Genomic DNA, 17,727 nt, shown 5'->3' with positions numbered 1-17,727 from the left:
TATTTAAGGTTTTTTTAAAAATAGGAAATAAGTGTGCATCACATTTTTATACTATTAAGCACTCAGGCCTGGGGAATGGCCTGTTCATTTACTGAAAATAACTTTTGATTGCACCGTCAATTGAAAACGTCCCTTAAAAAACGCTGCTTATTTTTAGCTGGCGTCCTGCTGCCAATAATACTTGCATTTAACCTTCAGCGTAACCTCCGCCACTGCAGGAGGTTAGCAATATTAGATTTTGTGTAGGGGGTAAAATGTATTCAAATGTGCTTACCATTGATCATATCGAGTTTTGTCACTGATGGCCATTAGGCTAATTTGTATGGGAGCTTTTTCTCTTGTTTTCAGGCTGTCCTTCGTGTGGATGTACCTGCTTGTCGGAATGATTGTATCGAGGGCCTTTTGAGTTCATAATGGACTCTTTTGACTTACGGGCAAAAAAGATAGGAAAATACTCCCCTACCAAACATTGCAATTCAAAATTGCATTTGCGTTTATCACGTGGAGTAACCAAGGGGTCTTAAACCCCCCCCCCTCCACCCAAAAAAAATCTGAAAGAATACAGAGATGACGGCGAGCGATAAACGACGGATTAGAAGGGGTTACAAATTATATAACCTTCATATAACCTTGGACCGGAGATGTTTATCACATTCAATTTTATACGCGTAAATCATATGAAATAACGAAATATTGTTTTTATTGTTTTGTACCCAACAATCACAATCAAATAAGCCACATTCGTTAGTGTATGTAAAGAAAAACAAACCCAACACGGCCGTCAATAACGTGGATCATTGCCCAAAACGCTGCCTATTATGTGTTTTCTTTCATTTTATGATATTGACCAATATGTTTAATTTTTCTTATTTATCCATCATTTACAAATGCCAACGTAGTGTTGCGTTAGAGAGAGTGCTTTGTAAGCAGCAATGCACAAGAGATATTACAGTCTTCGTCTTGGTAACATAAAGACACGCGTGTCTCAGTGATGCCCTCGGCTGCGAAACTACAATTAAGCCAATATACTGTGCGAAAATGTTGTTGTTTTTGTGCGTGCGTAAATGTAACCCTAAAAGTCGCCTTAAGTTTAATGGAAAAAAATCAATTCCCGAGTGCTACTTTAATTCAACTTTTCACAAAGTGGCACGAGAAATCAATGAATTACACATAAGTGGGAGTTAAGGTTTTCTCAGAAATTGGTGCTGGTTTAAAACGGGGGGTGGGGGGGGGCGGGAAATCTTCCTCAAACGATTCCATCGTACCACCCCAACCCTCTCCTCGGCACCACCATCCATCCATCGCAGGCTCCCACGGAAACGCCCCGAGATTGGCCCGATCTCCACTAACAGATCGGCAGCATTCCGTAAGGTGACCCGGGGGTTTTGTTGCGAACTGATGGTGATGGAGCGATCACGAACATCCACTTACATAGATTGAACCTTTAGTATGCGTCCAGCATCCTCAATATTTAAAAAAAATCAAGTGGGATGCGCCGATTAATGAAATTGCTGCCGTAGGAAATCTAAACGTTGCTTCCTCAAGCGTTATTGTGCTGGCAAAAAAAAAGAGAAGCTTTTAGAAACATTCCAAGCGGTTCCCTTTGTCGCATGCTCATATCCAGCAGCATGAATTCCCATGCAGTTTGTGCGTTACGCTCTTTGGGATTCACCTTTTGTCACTGCGTGTTTTTTTTTGCTTTCAGGAAATGGTTTTATTACTCTTACATTTTTGTTATCTTGCCAGATACCTGCCAGAGGTAAATTATCATCGTCCCGATGTCAACCGGCGAATCTGGGAATTTAGTTTTGAGATAACCCCCCCCCCCCCAAAAAAAAAAATACTTAACCGTGTTTTTAACTGGCAATATTCGTACTGATTAATGGACTTGTGTACTTTGTTGGGTGATGTTTAATGTTAATTTACATCGCTGTACTTGTACAGAAAAGAGCTGAACGAAAGAGTTTAAGAACCGAATTTTAAACACACGTACAGACGCACAGACACACGCATGCACATACCCTTATTGCTTCATTTTTCAATGTAATAACCGGCAACATCAATCCACTTGAACTTTCAAAATATTACAATGTCACGCCAGTGTCTTACCATTGTCTGCTTCACAAAACCTGTAAGGTGCCCAGTGTATGTATGTGTGCACACAGGGACATACTTTATGGAGCAGGTATTTACATTTGTACACAATGCACAATTTAGTAATGGCAAGCGATGTCCATAAACCACTAGCATCTAGTAATACGAAACAATTCTCCTGTCATTAAGCAGCATTTTTATCCATGGTTAAATACCCGATTTAATTATAGTAAATCTTTTTTTCTCCCCACGACTGCAAATCTGGTCATGAACAAATTATATTTTCATTATGAAAAACATCTCATAATGACTACAGAGCATCCTTGCCGCCAGATGCTGTCCCTGTGCAGCGTAGCTTAAATGAGGTGCTATGTCATATTTGCAGCAGTATGAAAATGAGGCCATTTGCTTGATTTTATTTTGGGCGTCGTTATTACGTAGAATGTCGCGGCAAAGTTGTTGCATAATGCTTGTCCTGGCACGATGTGTGGGCCCGGTGCTGTTTCGACAAAGCAAGGCAGCATGAATATTGCACTCGCAATTTTTTTTCCACGTGGCAGAAACGTGCCACGATGCTTTAAAAAATATACAGCGATTATGCCAGTTCTTGTGGCTGAGATGACCGCAAAGAACCTCATACGTGCGGGAATCTCAGGGGGATCAGTGCAAGCACACGCCGGTGTGCCGTCGCCCGTCAGAGGCAGGTGGCTTCGGCCTTATGACGCTTTTATTGAAAGGAGGGAGAGGAGAGAAAAAACAACTCCGTCATCTTGATTTTTAATGTGCAGGCGTGATTCTTTAATGAGCATACAGGTCCTTTGAATTGAAATATTTGTACCTTTTTAGAAAATGACGATAAAACAATAAGTCTGGCGTATGATTATATGATACGATAATTTTCACCGTCTGGTCTTAAAGCAATATCTGTTTTTCTTCAGTAATTCGTATGAAGCGTTTGCATTTGTTTGAAAGGTTTTTTGTTTGCAGTGAAACATTTTTTGGGTTATTTTAGTGCAGGGTTTTGCAGGCGTTGCAGTAACTGTGTTCATAGCTGTCATTCTCTTGACCACAGCAACAACAAAAACTTCGGAGACGTGCCAGCTAATTAAACCTGGGATGCATTTACCGCTCCCTTCTTGAGACAAAATTACTCTCGGAGATGATTGCAAAAATTCGTAGCTTTGTGCACTTGCTGTTTTTAGTCTGCAAATCGTCGTGGGAAGGCGGGTGAAGTACACACACTAGTGTGCACACATTTGTCTGCTTCTTAAAGTTTCACACAGTGGCCATTGCCTGCAATTCGTACAAGCTCAGTCATGAACTGAAGTTTAAACCACCAGCAACTGCAGTGCAGTGGAATTTGACAGGTGAACCGTGAAGCTAAAGAGGTCACAGATATTTTACATCAAGTCGGTGGGAAAAAAAAAAAAAACGAGTTCATTGCCCTTCTTTTGTAATTCTCGAGCAGTCTGGCCAGAATTCAGAAAATTATTGGATTAAAAATGTACGCGTAGTTTATTATAAAAGTGTAATTAAATAGTAGCCATTGATTACATTTCAATTTGTTATATTTCTTGCAAGGTATTACTCTCGTCGTACTGTCAGTTACATTTACGGCAAGTTTTTTCGTGTTTTTTTTGTTGTACAGGTTTATTTCGTTTCAAAGGCCACTGTTCCATGTGAAATGTAGCCCATAAATATGCCATTCGAAGATTTATGTTGTGCCAAAAAACGCACAGAAAACCACCTTCCCCCGCCACGACCAAAAAAAAAAAGCCCCCGTCACCTTTTTGAGTGTCGCTACATTGCCTGTTGCAAGGAACGAACGGGCTGCCAAGCTCATAGCCAAAACGTTGAACTATAGATAGAAAGCAATAGCATGTATATGGCTGCAGGTATAATGAGAGTGGCTCTGTGATTGATGGTGTGGCTGCACCGTCTTTCTCTCTTGTCTACTCCCCGCTGCCTCGCTGACCTCACCCCAAACAAACGTGAATCCCCCCCCTCCTCTCACCTCCCCCCCCGCCCCCCTCTAGGAGTACGTGTGGGACGCCTCTGCCTATCTGACCAAACTGGTTTTCTCCAGCCTCCGGGAGATGTTCACGGGAACACGTGAGATCCAGGTGCGTGTATCTCGCCAGCTGTGCCTTCCAGTCCATCAATGGGACAATTTGCGGCGGCCAGTCGGGTAATTGCGGTGAACTGTGCATGACCGCTGGGCGCTTGAGTCGTGATTCATGTGTTGGTGAAAAAGCAGACCCATTACTTTTTATTCTCCCTGCCCCGCCCCCCTCCCCCCCCCGGTGTAAAAACAGCCAAATCGGCAGAAAATAAAAGTTAGGATTTTGTAAAAAAAAAATTGTCAGAAGCTGCCTTTTCACCAAAAAATGAAACAGGCCCTGAGTGTGATACATGTGGGACAACGGTGGACTTCAAACCCCCGTTACTTTGTGCCGAACACAAGCCTCGCATGCTGGCCGACGTTTCGTTAAAAGTGCTGGCAGCTCCTTCAGGAACTGAAACGTCAGATAGCATGCTGAACAACACGGCGTAAACACCGAAGAAACATCGGATAGCTGTGCAGCACGACCGTGAAAACCTACGTAGCAGTATAAATCTAAATAATACTTCCCCCCCACCCCACCGTTACTCTTATTTCATTATATGCTGGTTTTATGTAAGACTGGAAATAGTGCGCTTTAATAATCCATGAGAGTGAGGCTCTGCGTTTACTCCGCACCAATTCTCCGAAGCGGAGCTGCAAATAAACCGGGGCGTTGTGACCACCAATTCAAAACTCTCATGCGTTTCAGTGGAAATGATAGTGTGTGTGTGCTATTGATCGCAACAGTCCTCCCTTTCTCTTGAATTGCAGCAGGTAATTAGGCTAACGACACTAAATCATCCTCCGCCCAGTGTAATTACCCACCTAACAATGGTAAAGATACAGTTTTATCAGGCAAGAACTAACCAAATTACCTACATTTGCAGGGGTATAGCTTTACATAAGCAGTTTTTGCACAGCCGCGTCAGATGACTATGACGACCAAACGTAGACGGATTTGACAGGCATTGCGTACAATTCATTACAGGCCTTTGATTAAATTTGCCTGGTTTTTTTGCCCCCTGCTGTTTCCGATACGATGAGAGGGAACAGATAAGACGAATGGGGCTCGTTAATGTTTGCTCACCGACTTGCTCGCTCGCTCGCTCCCTGCAGCCCGGGAGTTTACAGATTCCCTGCAATTGCCCTTGCTTAGAACTCACATTCTTGTGCAAAACGTCATCATCAATAAGGTTTGCATTGTTCGAAAATAATGCGACGTTTATGCGCCTTTTATACCGTAACACGAGGGTCACGTTGAACCAAAAACTTAAATGGGCCCTCTCGGCGAGAGGGAACGGTGTCACCGGAGGCACAGGTGCGAAATGTGTCCGTTAATTATTCTATTAAAGTAATTTCATCATTCATAATAATAATAAAACACACCGGTGGGCTAAAGTAATGAACTATTTGTCTTTTGTCAGCGTGACACTTTTTTTGCTGATTGGCCGTGTCGGGTGGTGGAGGGTTACGACACATTTATAAATAACGCGATCTAACCCAAAAACCTTTATTATGAATAATATTGGTCGCGAAAGCCTACGTGTTAAACTAATTTCATCATGTTTTGGGAGGGTAAAGGAATGGGTAAAAAAACACATTAACAGTAATTATTTAGCAAAGGCGGCTGCTTGCAGGGTGTGTTTGATTAACCTTCCGTGTAATTGGCAACATTATAAGGAGCAGGATGTTGCCGTGGTGTAAGGGCTAGCAGAATGAACTTTCAGTTCCAGAGGTCAACCCTGGGCGTGGCAGTTGAAACAATGGGTGCAGGATTTTTCAATTCCCCTTTGTTCACTGTCCAGGCGCGGTTTAAATGTCTCTACCACAGCCGGTCGATCAGCAGGCAGCAAGCAGGTCGCGTGTGGTGTCATACTACAGGGCTCACTTGAGCGGCTCTGTAGAGCTTCCTCTTGTGGAACCTTTTCCCACCAGCAGCTCCACGAGTAAGACATTGTGGTGTTGCGCCCTCTGTCCGTAAAGTAACGTGTATTTTTTCGTGATGCTCTCTTTGTGATAAAAAAAAGTCCATGTAATTATTACATTTGCGGATCCTTCTTCACGTAGCCCCGTGGTTTACGTTAAAATCAAACATGCCGTTGCTTCAAGCCGTTTGAGTTTTTGGTTGGTGATGGAGGTGAAATGCCAGTGTTCATCCGCTGCTTAGCTGTCGTCTTCACAATGGCGATCGACGTGTTATATAAGCAGCCTTTTAATTGTCTACCACGCTGGAAGACGACGATGTCTTTGAAAAAAAAAACAATACATGAAAATTCAATAAAGCGTTTGAGCCATTAAATAAAATATATCACAGCTTTTTTGATTGTTGAAAATGAGAATCTAGTTGGCAACAGAGTGGCTTTCAAACGAAGCTGTACTAATTTGGGGTGAATAATTACGAAAGGCTGTCTAGCCGGGTGTTTGGGACCTTTTAAATCGCTTGTTCGTGTTGGGTTGTGGCAAAAATAGGGCTATCTTTACTCCCAATAGTTAAATTTTGGTCGAGAAAGGGCATGAATTGGCTCGGTTCATCCGTTACTTGTCCAATTCCGTCTAGCACCACGGTACAAGTGAGACAAACAGAAAATAATTAAGCGATGCATTTGAACACCACACTGTCCACCTGGTAACAAACAGACTTGTCAATGTTGAGCACCTTCATCTGCTGTAGGTTGCATACGATATATCTATTTTGCGCAAATATCCTTTTAATTCGTAGAGACTTTCCCCCCCACATTCTGCATTTTCAACAATTTATCGGTCATCAGCAATTGTCATGAGCGAATTGTCTATCCGCTGCTTGATGAAGGCTTTCCCACTCTCGTCGCCGCTTTTGACAGCCCTGCGACGGTCGTGTTACATTTAATCAAGCGCGCGTGCGTGTCCTCCCTGAATTAAAACGCGATCTCTGCAATTTCATTCGCGAAAGGCAGATAGCGGCTGTTTTTACATTAGTGTGGGCGAGCACTGTGTACGTGTTAACATGTTTATTCGGGTTTTCCGTTTGCGAGCGGGGTACAAATTTAATATCGCGGGACACATTTGCGCTGTTTAGGTTCCCCGGTTTAATCCATGACTCAGCGCCGTGTGAAGGACCCCAGTGAGTAATGGCTCTGTGAGAGAATGCCTGCATGTTTTGAAAATCGTCTTCACTTCGCTATTTAAAACTTACAAGATGCAGGATCCCGCTGTGCAGCCCACATACCTTCATTTTCGCATGGACATAAGACGGCATCTCTTTCCTGCGTAAAAAAAACCTAATAATTTAGAGGAAGCAGGAAAAATTATGAAGGCACCTGTGCATGGTACGCTTATGATCCCGTGTGGCGGGTTCAAGTGTGGGTATTCCCATCTCTTCCGAGACGTCTGGCCAGAGTGAATGCGCATGCCAAGAATACTCCCTAAGAGGGACTCTGCAGAACTCCTTCGAGTGGAGGAGGCTTTTCCGCCAGTAGTGGTATGAGCAAGCAATTTCAGGGCTGCCGCTTTATATATATATTTTACACGGTGCAGTGACACGGCATCTTATCTCCTGCGCACAGTTTCCTCGTTCATGCAGGGCCGTGTGTTGGTCGCGAACGGGACCGCTCGCAAACTTCATCAATCTTTGGGGCCCTCCAGCTTTGGAACCCCCTCGTTTTGATTCTCCCCCCCCCCACCCCCAGTTATGACCTTTCCTAAAACACGGTAATTTAATTCCCAAGTATTGCATCACTGCTGGGAAGGTCAGCAGATTGGGCAGCCTGGTGCGTGCGCCCTGAATAATAAATGAGTTGTCAGCGGATTTGAGGGATGGGGTGTCGGATGCTCACCTTCACCCGCTCTTCCCACTGCGTAGGCACGGCTCGTTCCTGGCTGTGTGCCTTCTTCCCGGCTACCAAACCGCGGCCGCAACTGCGGGCCGCCGTGAAGCCGTTTGCGTGCGCCGCGCTTGTCCACGCGGGCGCGGGGGGAATAGAATAAGGAAACACGTGGCCGTGCCTGCGGCGATGCTCCAGCCATAACATGTGACGTGCATTCTGACGTCATTTAGGTCAGTGGCAGATTTCGGGGATTTGGCAGCAAGTTGGGCTGATGTTGGGGGCAGGGTGTTGGCGGAGTTTCCGCTCATGTCGACAAATAAGTTTGCTCGCTCGTGAGATTTATTTTTTGCTCCGTTTAATACATGCGTGCGTTGCGATAAATTTGGGTATTTGTTTTCTCGATGCCGTTGCGGTTAAACGATAAGGGACTTTGTACTTTTCCAAAATCCATTTGAGGAAAGTAAATTGTAAGCAGTTCTGTCTGTCGAATTGCATTGTTTTAGCCTATGCTTAATTCCCCTTGATGCCAGGCAGTTGAGAGGATATTTGCGGAATCGTTGATGTTGCATTTATATTGTCAAAGGCTTAATTTTGAAATGTGCTTAATACAGCAGCATACAGTGAGGGAAAAAAGTATTTGATCCCCTGCTGATTTTGTATGTTTGCCCACTGACGAAGAAATGATCAGTCTATAATTTTAATGGTAGGTTTATTTGAACAGTGAGAGACAGAATAACAACAACAAAATCCAGAAAAATGCATGTCAAAATGTTATCAATTGATTTGCATTTTAATGAGGGAAATAAGTATTTGACCCCTCTGCAAAACATGACTTAGTACTTGGTGGCAAAACTCTTGTTGGCAATCACAGAGGTCAGACGTTTCTTGTAGTTGGCCACCAGGTTTGCACACATCTCAGGTGGGATCTTGTCCCACTCCTCTTTGCAGATCTTCTTTAAGTCATTAAGGTGTCGAGGCTGACGTTTGGCATCTCGAACCTTCAGCTCCCTCCACAGATTTTCTATGGGATTAAGGTCTGGAGACTGGCTAGGCTACTCCAGGACCTTAATGTGCTTCTTCTTGAGCCATTTCTTTGTTGCCTTGGCCGTGTGTTTTGGGTCATTGTCATGCTGGAATACCCATCCACGACCCATTTTCAATGCCCTGGCTGAGGGAAGAAGGTTCTCACCCAAGATTTGACGGTACATGGCCCCGTCCATCGTCCCTTTGATGCAGTGAAGTTGTCCTGTCCCCTTAGCAGAAAAACACCCCCAAAGCATAATGTTTCCACCTCCATGTTTGACGGTGGGATGGTGTTCTTGGGGTAATAGGCAGCATTCCTCCTCCTCCAAACACGGCGATTTGAGTTGATGCCAAAGAGCTCCATTTTGGTCTCATCTGACCACAACACTTTCACCCAGTTGTCCTCTGAATCATTCAGATGTTCATTGGCAAACTTCAGACGGGCATATATATGTGCTTTCTTGAGCAGGGGGACCTTGCGGGTGCTGCAGGATTTCAGTCCTTCACGGCGTAGTGTGTTACCAATTGTTTTCTTGGTGACTATGGTCCCAGCTGCTTTGAGATCATTGACAAGATCCTCCCGTGTAGTTCTGGGCTGATTCCTCACTGTTCTCATGATCATTGCAACTCCACGAGGTGAGATTTTGCATGGAGCCCCAGGCCGAGGGAGATTGACAGTTCTTTTGTGTTTCTTCCATTTGCGAATAATCGCACCAACTGTTGTCACCTTCTCACCAAGCTGCTTGGCAATGGTCTTGTAGCCCATTCCAGCCTTGTGTAGGTCTACAGTCTTATCCCTGACATCCTTGGAGAGCTCTTTGGTCTTGGCCATGGTGGAGAGTTTGGAATCTGATTGATTGATTGCTTCGGTGGAAAGGTGTTTTTATACAGGTAACAAGCTGAGATTAGGAGCACTCCCTTTAAGAGTGTGCTCCTAATCTCAGCTCGTTACCTGTTTAAAAGACACCTGGGAGCCAGAAATCTTTTTGATTGAGAGGGGGTCAAATACTTATTTCCCTCATTAAAATGCAAATCAATTGATAACATTTTTGACATGCAGTTTTCTGGATTTTTTTGTTGTTATTCTGTCTCTCACTGTTCAAATAAACCCACCATTAAAATAATAGACTGATCATTTCTTTGTCAGTGGGCAAACGTACAAAATCAGCAGGGGATCAAATACTTTTTTCCCTAACTGTAAGTGTTTCTGTGGATTGTGGAAAATCTGTTTGTGTCAGCTTATGGCCCTGCTATTTCAGGGACTAAGGACATTATCCGATTTCTTCTGCTAATTGAATCACCTTGCTTTAAGCTTATTTTAAGCCGGTATCCAAAACTACCACCAGTGAATGCGCAAGATACGATGTTAGCACAGTGCTGTTCCCAATTAATTATGCGTAAAATGAGATATTGTTTTTTGTTGTTGAAGACAAAAATCACACGGGTTTGTCTTTGCCTCTCTTCAACGTTGTGATACAAGTGCCCGTCTATTCTCCCTGGAGGGGGGTAGGGGTAGGTGGAAAGGGGGGGGGGGCATGGGGGTGAGGAGGGAGGGGCGGTTTAGTGGGTAAGATGATGATTCACTTGTGTGCTGCAGTACAACCGTTGTGTGTCCGTGGCTGGTCTTAGCCTTCTCCGCAGTCCCTTTTAGATATTGTAACCACGTAATCTATTTTTCCTGAAGGTTACGCTGTCTTCCAGTTTGCGTTGCTCTCTTCGCTACAGAGCTCTTTAGGGTAATACTCTGTACATATCTACCCACTTTAGAGAGAGCTGCATTTTATATTATGTCCTGTATTTATTTTTTTAGTGCTGTAAATCTTTTTTTTTGGGGGGGGGTCGGGTCGGTTATTTTGAGCATTATGAAATTATACTCAATCCTGGTGTCCTCATAAATAAAGTAAAAAAAAGTCAACTTTTGCAATGTAAAATGGAATTGCAAAAATAAGTGTGGTTGGCGTATGTATATCAAGTGTTTTCCAACACTAAAACGGCAGCCACCATGACATTTCACGCCATGACTTCTGTGTTATTGGTGGGTCTTGAAAATCGAGCCATTTAAGAAAATGTCGTTCAACAGAAAAAATACATTTAAGCATTTCCATATGGGTTCTTCAAATTAAAGTTTCCGGCAACGTTTGTTTAAGGAAGGCAACCTTGGAATGATTTCGCTCTTAATGAGTTTCATCTGCGGGTTGCAACCTCTTTCTTTGTAATAATTGACCTGAGTAGCAAAATAACTCTAATTGCCTTTTTAAAAAGGAATACAGGATAATGCTGATTGCCTTTTTAAAAAGGAATACAGGATAATGCTGCCACGGTGTAATGGCTAGCACACAGAACTTTCAATGCAGAGGTCGCTGGTTCAATTTTCCAGCATGACAGCTAAAACAATTCCGTAGGCTTCTTAAAGCCCTCCGCCTCTGTTCACCCAGCAGTATAAATGGGTACGCAGTTATTTGATCGGTTTGTCGCATGTGGTGGGGTAAAGTGTGTGTACTCCTACCTCTTCCAAGACTTTCGACCAGCGTGGAAGGGAAGGCTAAGGTACCCTGGTGAAAGGGCTCGCCAGAGCTCCCTCGAGTTGAGGCTCTACCTCCAGCAGTGTTATGAGCAAGAAATTACTGTGCTCTTCACCTGTTATTATACGGAGTACGTAGGCATATACGAGCACTGTCGCTGTCACCGCTAAATGATTTAACGCTCGCGCGCCACCTTCGTTGATCCCTTCAGAACTGGCTGACCGAGAGCGCGAGGATGATCGCCCGTGCGGGCCAGTCGGTCGAGTGGGTGACGCCGCTGGGCCTGCCCATCATACAGCCCTACCACCGAACCCAACGATCCGTGGTGAGTGCCACACGCGCCCACAGCCGGACGCCGCCGCTGCCGCCACCGCCACCACCACCTCACGCCTGCTCAAGCTGCCTCCCGTGTCCACAGTTGCGCATTACTCTCTTTTAGCCAGCGACCGCTGTGAATTGTGGACCTATCCAATGATGCAGTGGCTGCCCCCTGAGCACTTATTACTTTGGTGTTGTCGTGTTTGGCAGAGAGCCGTTGGTGGTGGTGCTGACATTGTTGGAAACGCACTTCTCACGGCCAATTGTAATTAACCACCACGTGCCACGGTTATCGCACCCCGGTTTGGGTTTTGTCCAAAACTTGGCCAAGCAGTTGACCGTCCTCTCTACTGTTCTCAGACAGCCCAGACTGTTCTCTTTAACTGGGGCCGGTGTTTTGTTCACTAATATATATAGGTCTGCAGTGACTGTCGAGAAACATGAACTACTGCCTATTTGGCAATTTAACATGGGAACCTACTGAGCGAGGGCAGGCATCAATTATTAATGGTCAAAAAGAATGTTGCAATACCATGATGCCAGTAACCGAGATCTCCTCTGAAACTTAATATAAGACTTCGTTTGACAGCAGTAGCCACGTCTACAGGCTTTCTTGGAACACTAACAAAAAAATTGCCTTTACGATTGAGTTGAGTCGGACTAATGTCTCTTGAGCGATTCTGAAATTGCATTTGCATATGCAATACTTCCATAGGTTTTATTTTTTATTTCATCTTTTTGGAAGAGATGGAACAAAAAGGACGGTCTGCACTTGAAAAGATGACTTGCGGGCCACAGAGAGGCGCATGTAAGAATATAAATTCCACGTAGTTTATGGAATTCTCTGCCTTGATTTAAAAAAAAAACTCTTCCATTTATTATGCCTTCAGCTCTTAATAAAACACTCCAACATCTTGTGAAGGAAAAAAACACAACCCACCTTACCTTAAAATATATTTTGGAGCCGTAAGAAAATTAATTTCTTTGAATGTTAGCTCGCCTACCTACACAGGAACAGCTTGTCTTTTTTTACCTTCTGCATACTCAATTATTTTAATAAATTAAACACCTCTTGTTTAGAAAGAGAGTACCAATTGTAACCAATGGTGGTCTAATGGCTTAGCCACGTGGTGGTGTAAGCCAGCACTCTGGTTGCGAGGTTGGTGACTCGCACAGATGTGTGAAACTCGCATCTTGTGGGCGTGCAGGTGCCATACGTTGGCTTGCCAGGAGAAAGGAGCACAGCAACTGTGAATTCCTCCTGTTCCATCTGTATGGGATAGAGTGTTGCCCCCTAGCACACGTGGGTTTTCTGCAGGTGCTCTGGTTTCCTCCTACATGTAAACAATCATGAATTGGCCGATAACACCTTAATATATGGAGAACTGCAGAGCTTGGGGGAGAATTAGTGCCGGTTCACCACCTGGCTGCCTTTAGTGCAGCTCTTGAATTCTTCTTTGTCTTCCAGAGTGAGCGCATTACAAGTTCAAATTGTCATTATTATGAGCTTCATGCAGTCCCATGATTATACTTATCGACTTTTGTGGCTGCCTCACACTGTGGTTGTACCACACCATCCCATCTATACAGCAAAACCTTGGATTGCGAGTAACTTGGTCTGCGAGTGTTTTCCAAGACGAGCAAAATGTTTAAATACATATTGATTTGATAAACGAGCGAGGTCTTGCAATACGAGTAGTACGTATACGCTTTGTCTGCCGAGCGTCACGTGATCACAACTGATATACGAGTGCTTGGGATTACAAACACGTTACCGGAACGAATTATGCTCACAATCCAAGGTTTTACTGTAGTTTGTTACGTCTGTGTGTGTGTGTGTTCCACGTGGGGAGGTCGACTCAGCTTTAAATGAGTACCTGGTGCAGTGTGTTAACATCGCCACAAGTAAGACAATGGCAGCCGGGTGGGTACTGGCCACCCACCCCCTCGTGTGCTGTGCCGGCCTTCATAGGTGCTTCTAGCTAACAGCACTTGCCCCAACAGCCTGTTAAGGCTATATGGGGGATGTTTGTCTTTTTGTTTCACATCTCTCCACCTTTCTGTTCCATCCACTGCACAGCGACAAATCTCTCTTCTGGCCACCCAACCTAAAGATGTTGTGCATTATAATTTCAGAGACCTTAAAGAGCAGGGCAGTGTTTGTGCCCATGTGGTCTTGCTCCTGTGCGCTTGGCCAGTAATATCGACGCCTAATGGCACTGCTTCTCCACCTCGCAGCGAACTCTGCATACTCTCATCACACGCACCGGGGACATTAGCGCAGCTAATCCCATTCCTGGTGACGCACAAAAATCCCTGGCTTACGGACGATAAAATAAGACATTGTCCTATTAGGGGCATTTCTTTGTGCGTGCGTGTGAATGGCACTGATTGCTAGTTATGCGTGCCCATCTGCACAACACATTTCCAGAAATGGATAATTGTAAATAATTGGATCATTATGCACACTATGTTAAATTACTCAGCATTCACTTGAAAGGTGCAAGTCCTTTTAAAAAAAAATAACACTGAAATTCGAACAAATAGTTTGTTCAAAATAACACGGTTGAAGGATGTCCTGCTATACCAGAGATCTCAGGCCACCGTTGCCCCGTGTGGACCGACTTGCCACGCTGCGACTCATCGGTAAGCTATCAAGGTCAGAATCAGAATATTTCTTTTGACTGGAAGAATCCGATGAGCTATGAAGCTCTTTTTCACAGATGAAGGTGCCGTCCGCAACAGTCCACTCAGTACGTTGTTTGTCGTCCTTCCCCCGCACCTCCGATTAGCACGGTTGGCTACATACGGTACGAAAGAAGTTCAACATACATACGTAGAGAACTGCGTCTGCATTGCCAATCCCACCCATTGTCTGCCTGCCACGCCGGTCACGGGCCTTGCTCAACACCTAAGGCCAACGTGACCACAAACCAACTCTGTGGATGTGCTCAGCGACAGACAGGACCGTGTCACTGTGTCACATCGTCGATGAGTGTTCCCTGATTGGACTCGAACAGTGGACACAGGGCCTCTCACTCCACGCTGCTGATGAAGTGGCTGTCACCTGGCTCGGCAAGACAAGTGTAAGAGATAATGATAAATGTTATTGTTAACGTGGTGAATTGGCACTAGTCTCAGTCTGAGATCCTGTGTCTGATGCCCATATACCCAATTGAGAGAAATCCATATGTAGCCGCCACACACACACCAAGTTTATTTAAGTGAAGATCTCATCAAGACAGAATTTTACTTTTCCAGGAAGACCCTGAGCGCACCCTATTCATGTACTGCACAAAGTGCCACAGTTGTGGAAAATGAACAAGCTCGTAAAAGTCAAAATGAAAAAAAAAAACTGCCTTTTTCATCAAACCAACTTAGCAATAAGCATAAGGAACAAAAATAAAACCCAAAACCTTTCAGCTGTGTGTTTCACGCGCATTAATGGCAAAGGTCCGGTGCTCTGATACAGCACAAACCCTTGTGACCGACTAGCTCTTGGGGTACAATGCGCTCCGGATTTACGAAGCGTTCAAACGCGACCGCATCGACAGTCGCTCCGCAAACGTGGACACAGCGCATCGCTCAGGAGCAGTGAGTGCGGTGCTCTCGGTCTGTACGTATGTATGGTCGAACTTCTTTCGTCCCTGCACGTAGCCAACCGTGCTAATCGGAGGTGCGGGGGAAGGAGAACAACAAGAGGTCCGTTTCTTTCACGTCTGTGCAAAAGTCCTTCGTTAAACAAATTGCCAGTTGCGTTCACTTCCAACTTTTTTCAAGGTCTAACGGTTTTTAATCGGCAAATACGGTGCACTACCCCTCAGCCTCATGTTCATGCTTGGAGGAGTGCGATCTAATAGTGGCTGTTCATTAGCGATGTACCAATTCTCCCCCCGCCCTCCACCACCTCCCCCCATCCTCCAACACCCACCCCCACCCCCCGGCCTGCCCCCCCCCCGCCACCGGCTATTCGATTCATCATCACGATTAAAATGAAGAATAAATTCGCTTGTCAAACAATGCGGTGGGTATAGCAACCTCTTAGTGGCTGCATTGTCCACTTGAACCCCATTGCAAACAAGCGGAAAACCTTTTGTCTCGTGAGCAACTGGGTGAATGCCTCCCGCGACGCTGTGTCGTTCATGAGGGTGTGTTTGACCGTACTTCACCACGCTGGTCAGTGGTTGGTAAAGTTGGGGGGGGGGGGGCACCCAGGACCGGTTCAGATATCACTCGAGACCGATGTTAGCTGTAGTTAGGAATCAAACTCATGTGGCTGGTTTTAAATGCAGTGCGCTAATATCTCTGTCGCCGCTCCCCCTGCCTCCCCTCCATGCACGTATAGATTTATTCTTCTTACACATGCTATTTTATGCACGTGTCCTTAGCGTACGAATCAATATTAATCAATACATCGATGCTTCGTTAAGTCCCAGTTGTTAATTGATACTAACTGCAGGGACACTGCAAGTAGTAGTTTTGTGGTATCCCCTTCTGGTTTGTTCCCCTAACGTGCGGTGGGTATTTTTTTGTGGTGCGCGGAGGGTCACACAAATTGAGAGAATCGCTTTGTCCTTGACATCAAAAAATGTGATTTGGATGAAGTGAAGGCAAAACGCACACACAATGCTGCATTACATAACATATCAAGAATGTGCTGCGACTTATGGATAAATAGACCTGCCAAACAACTCGGCAGACAAACTTTTACGAATAACAAACTCCCCCACCCCCATCGAAGTGCTGTAGAATTCTAAATTGGCATTGCTTCAATTATTATGCTCAGTGATCCTCACTGTGAGGATCGATTATTACGTATCATTCATGCAAATCGTCTTAAAGTGATATTCTATCGGTACGTTTAGGTGGTGGACAGTAATGCACAAGCGAGACGGATGAAAGCGAGAAACAATGCAAATGGGATGGCTAAAAGAGCAGACGGGAATTTATTTTCAAATTGAATCGCGACGCCTGAGTCATGGCAATTCATCCCACGGCGAGGGCGTGTGTGGATTGTCACGTGCCGAGTTAATCCCGTCAAGTGAAAGCGATGTCCTGTTCAAATGAGCCTTGAGCCAGTGCTCGTCTCCTGTTTACAGCCCTGAGCCAGTGGTGGAAATTCCACGTTCCTTTGGCGAGGCCGAGTTTGCCTCACCAAAGGACAAATCGCATCACGGTTGGTGGAAGTTGGTCGCTATGTTTACGCAAACAAGTGTTTTTACCTTCTTTGGTTCTTTCGGTAAAGTCACGTAGAATGAGAATAAAATAATAAATTGATAAAATAAAATAACACAATAATATTTTATTTTATCAATTTATTATTTTATTCTCATTCTACGTGACTTTACCGAAAGAACCAAAGAAGATGAATCATTGCAGTCACGAAAGCTTTAAATCGAAATTTAAGTGTTTTTACTTCAAGCCTTCATGTTTAAATCCGCGGTGAAACGTGCGTACGACGTTGCACACCATGGGAAAGAGGGCGCCTGTAATCACCGCGCTGCGTTGAGTCATCGCTGTTTTCAAAATGGGCCCTCGGTGAGATCGATGGGCGCCAGTGTGCCGCTGTTTGTGGAGCTGTGTGACCTCTCGGATAGCTCGCCACTGCGTGCGTGTCTCTGTACGTGTCTCCGTGCGTGTCCCCGTGCGCGTCCCCGTGGCCACGCGTGCTGTTTGGGCAGGATGTAATAAACATGATGGCCTACAAGGGCTTGCCCTCTGTCTTTGCTGGCTTCCTTGGGACCAGCCCAGCAGAAGAAATTAATTTTCAGGGGTCACGTGCCTGGAGTATTTTGGTTTATTTATGGCTCTTTTTATTGACTATTAATTTAGTAATACGGCATTCCAAGTCGGTTGTTTATGT

General features: G+C 44.9%; 1 protein-coding gene across 1 annotated transcript in view; it reads left to right on the top strand.

Moving 5' to 3' along the window:
- The window catches only part of POLRMT (RNA polymerase mitochondrial), a 75,243-nt gene that overhangs the window by 45,482 nt on the left and 12,034 nt on the right, over positions 1–17,727 (top strand). The window contains exons 18-19 of the mRNA XM_076067437.1: positions 4,131–4,217; positions 11,758–11,871. Of these exons, the coding sequence (XP_075923552.1) occupies positions 4,131–4,217; positions 11,758–11,871 (201 nt within the window). The remainder of the gene's footprint in view (positions 1–4,130; positions 4,218–11,757; positions 11,872–17,727) is intronic.

This window comes from Petromyzon marinus, chromosome 1, assembly GCF_048934315.1.
Source record: "Petromyzon marinus isolate PM22_M1 ecotype Great Lakes invasive population chromosome 1, UKy_Petmar_22M1.pri1.0, whole genome shotgun sequence".
NCBI classification, from domain to species: Eukaryota; Metazoa; Chordata; class Hyperoartia; order Petromyzontiformes; family Petromyzontidae; genus Petromyzon; species Petromyzon marinus.
This window is presented reverse-complemented; position numbering and strand designations above follow the sequence as displayed.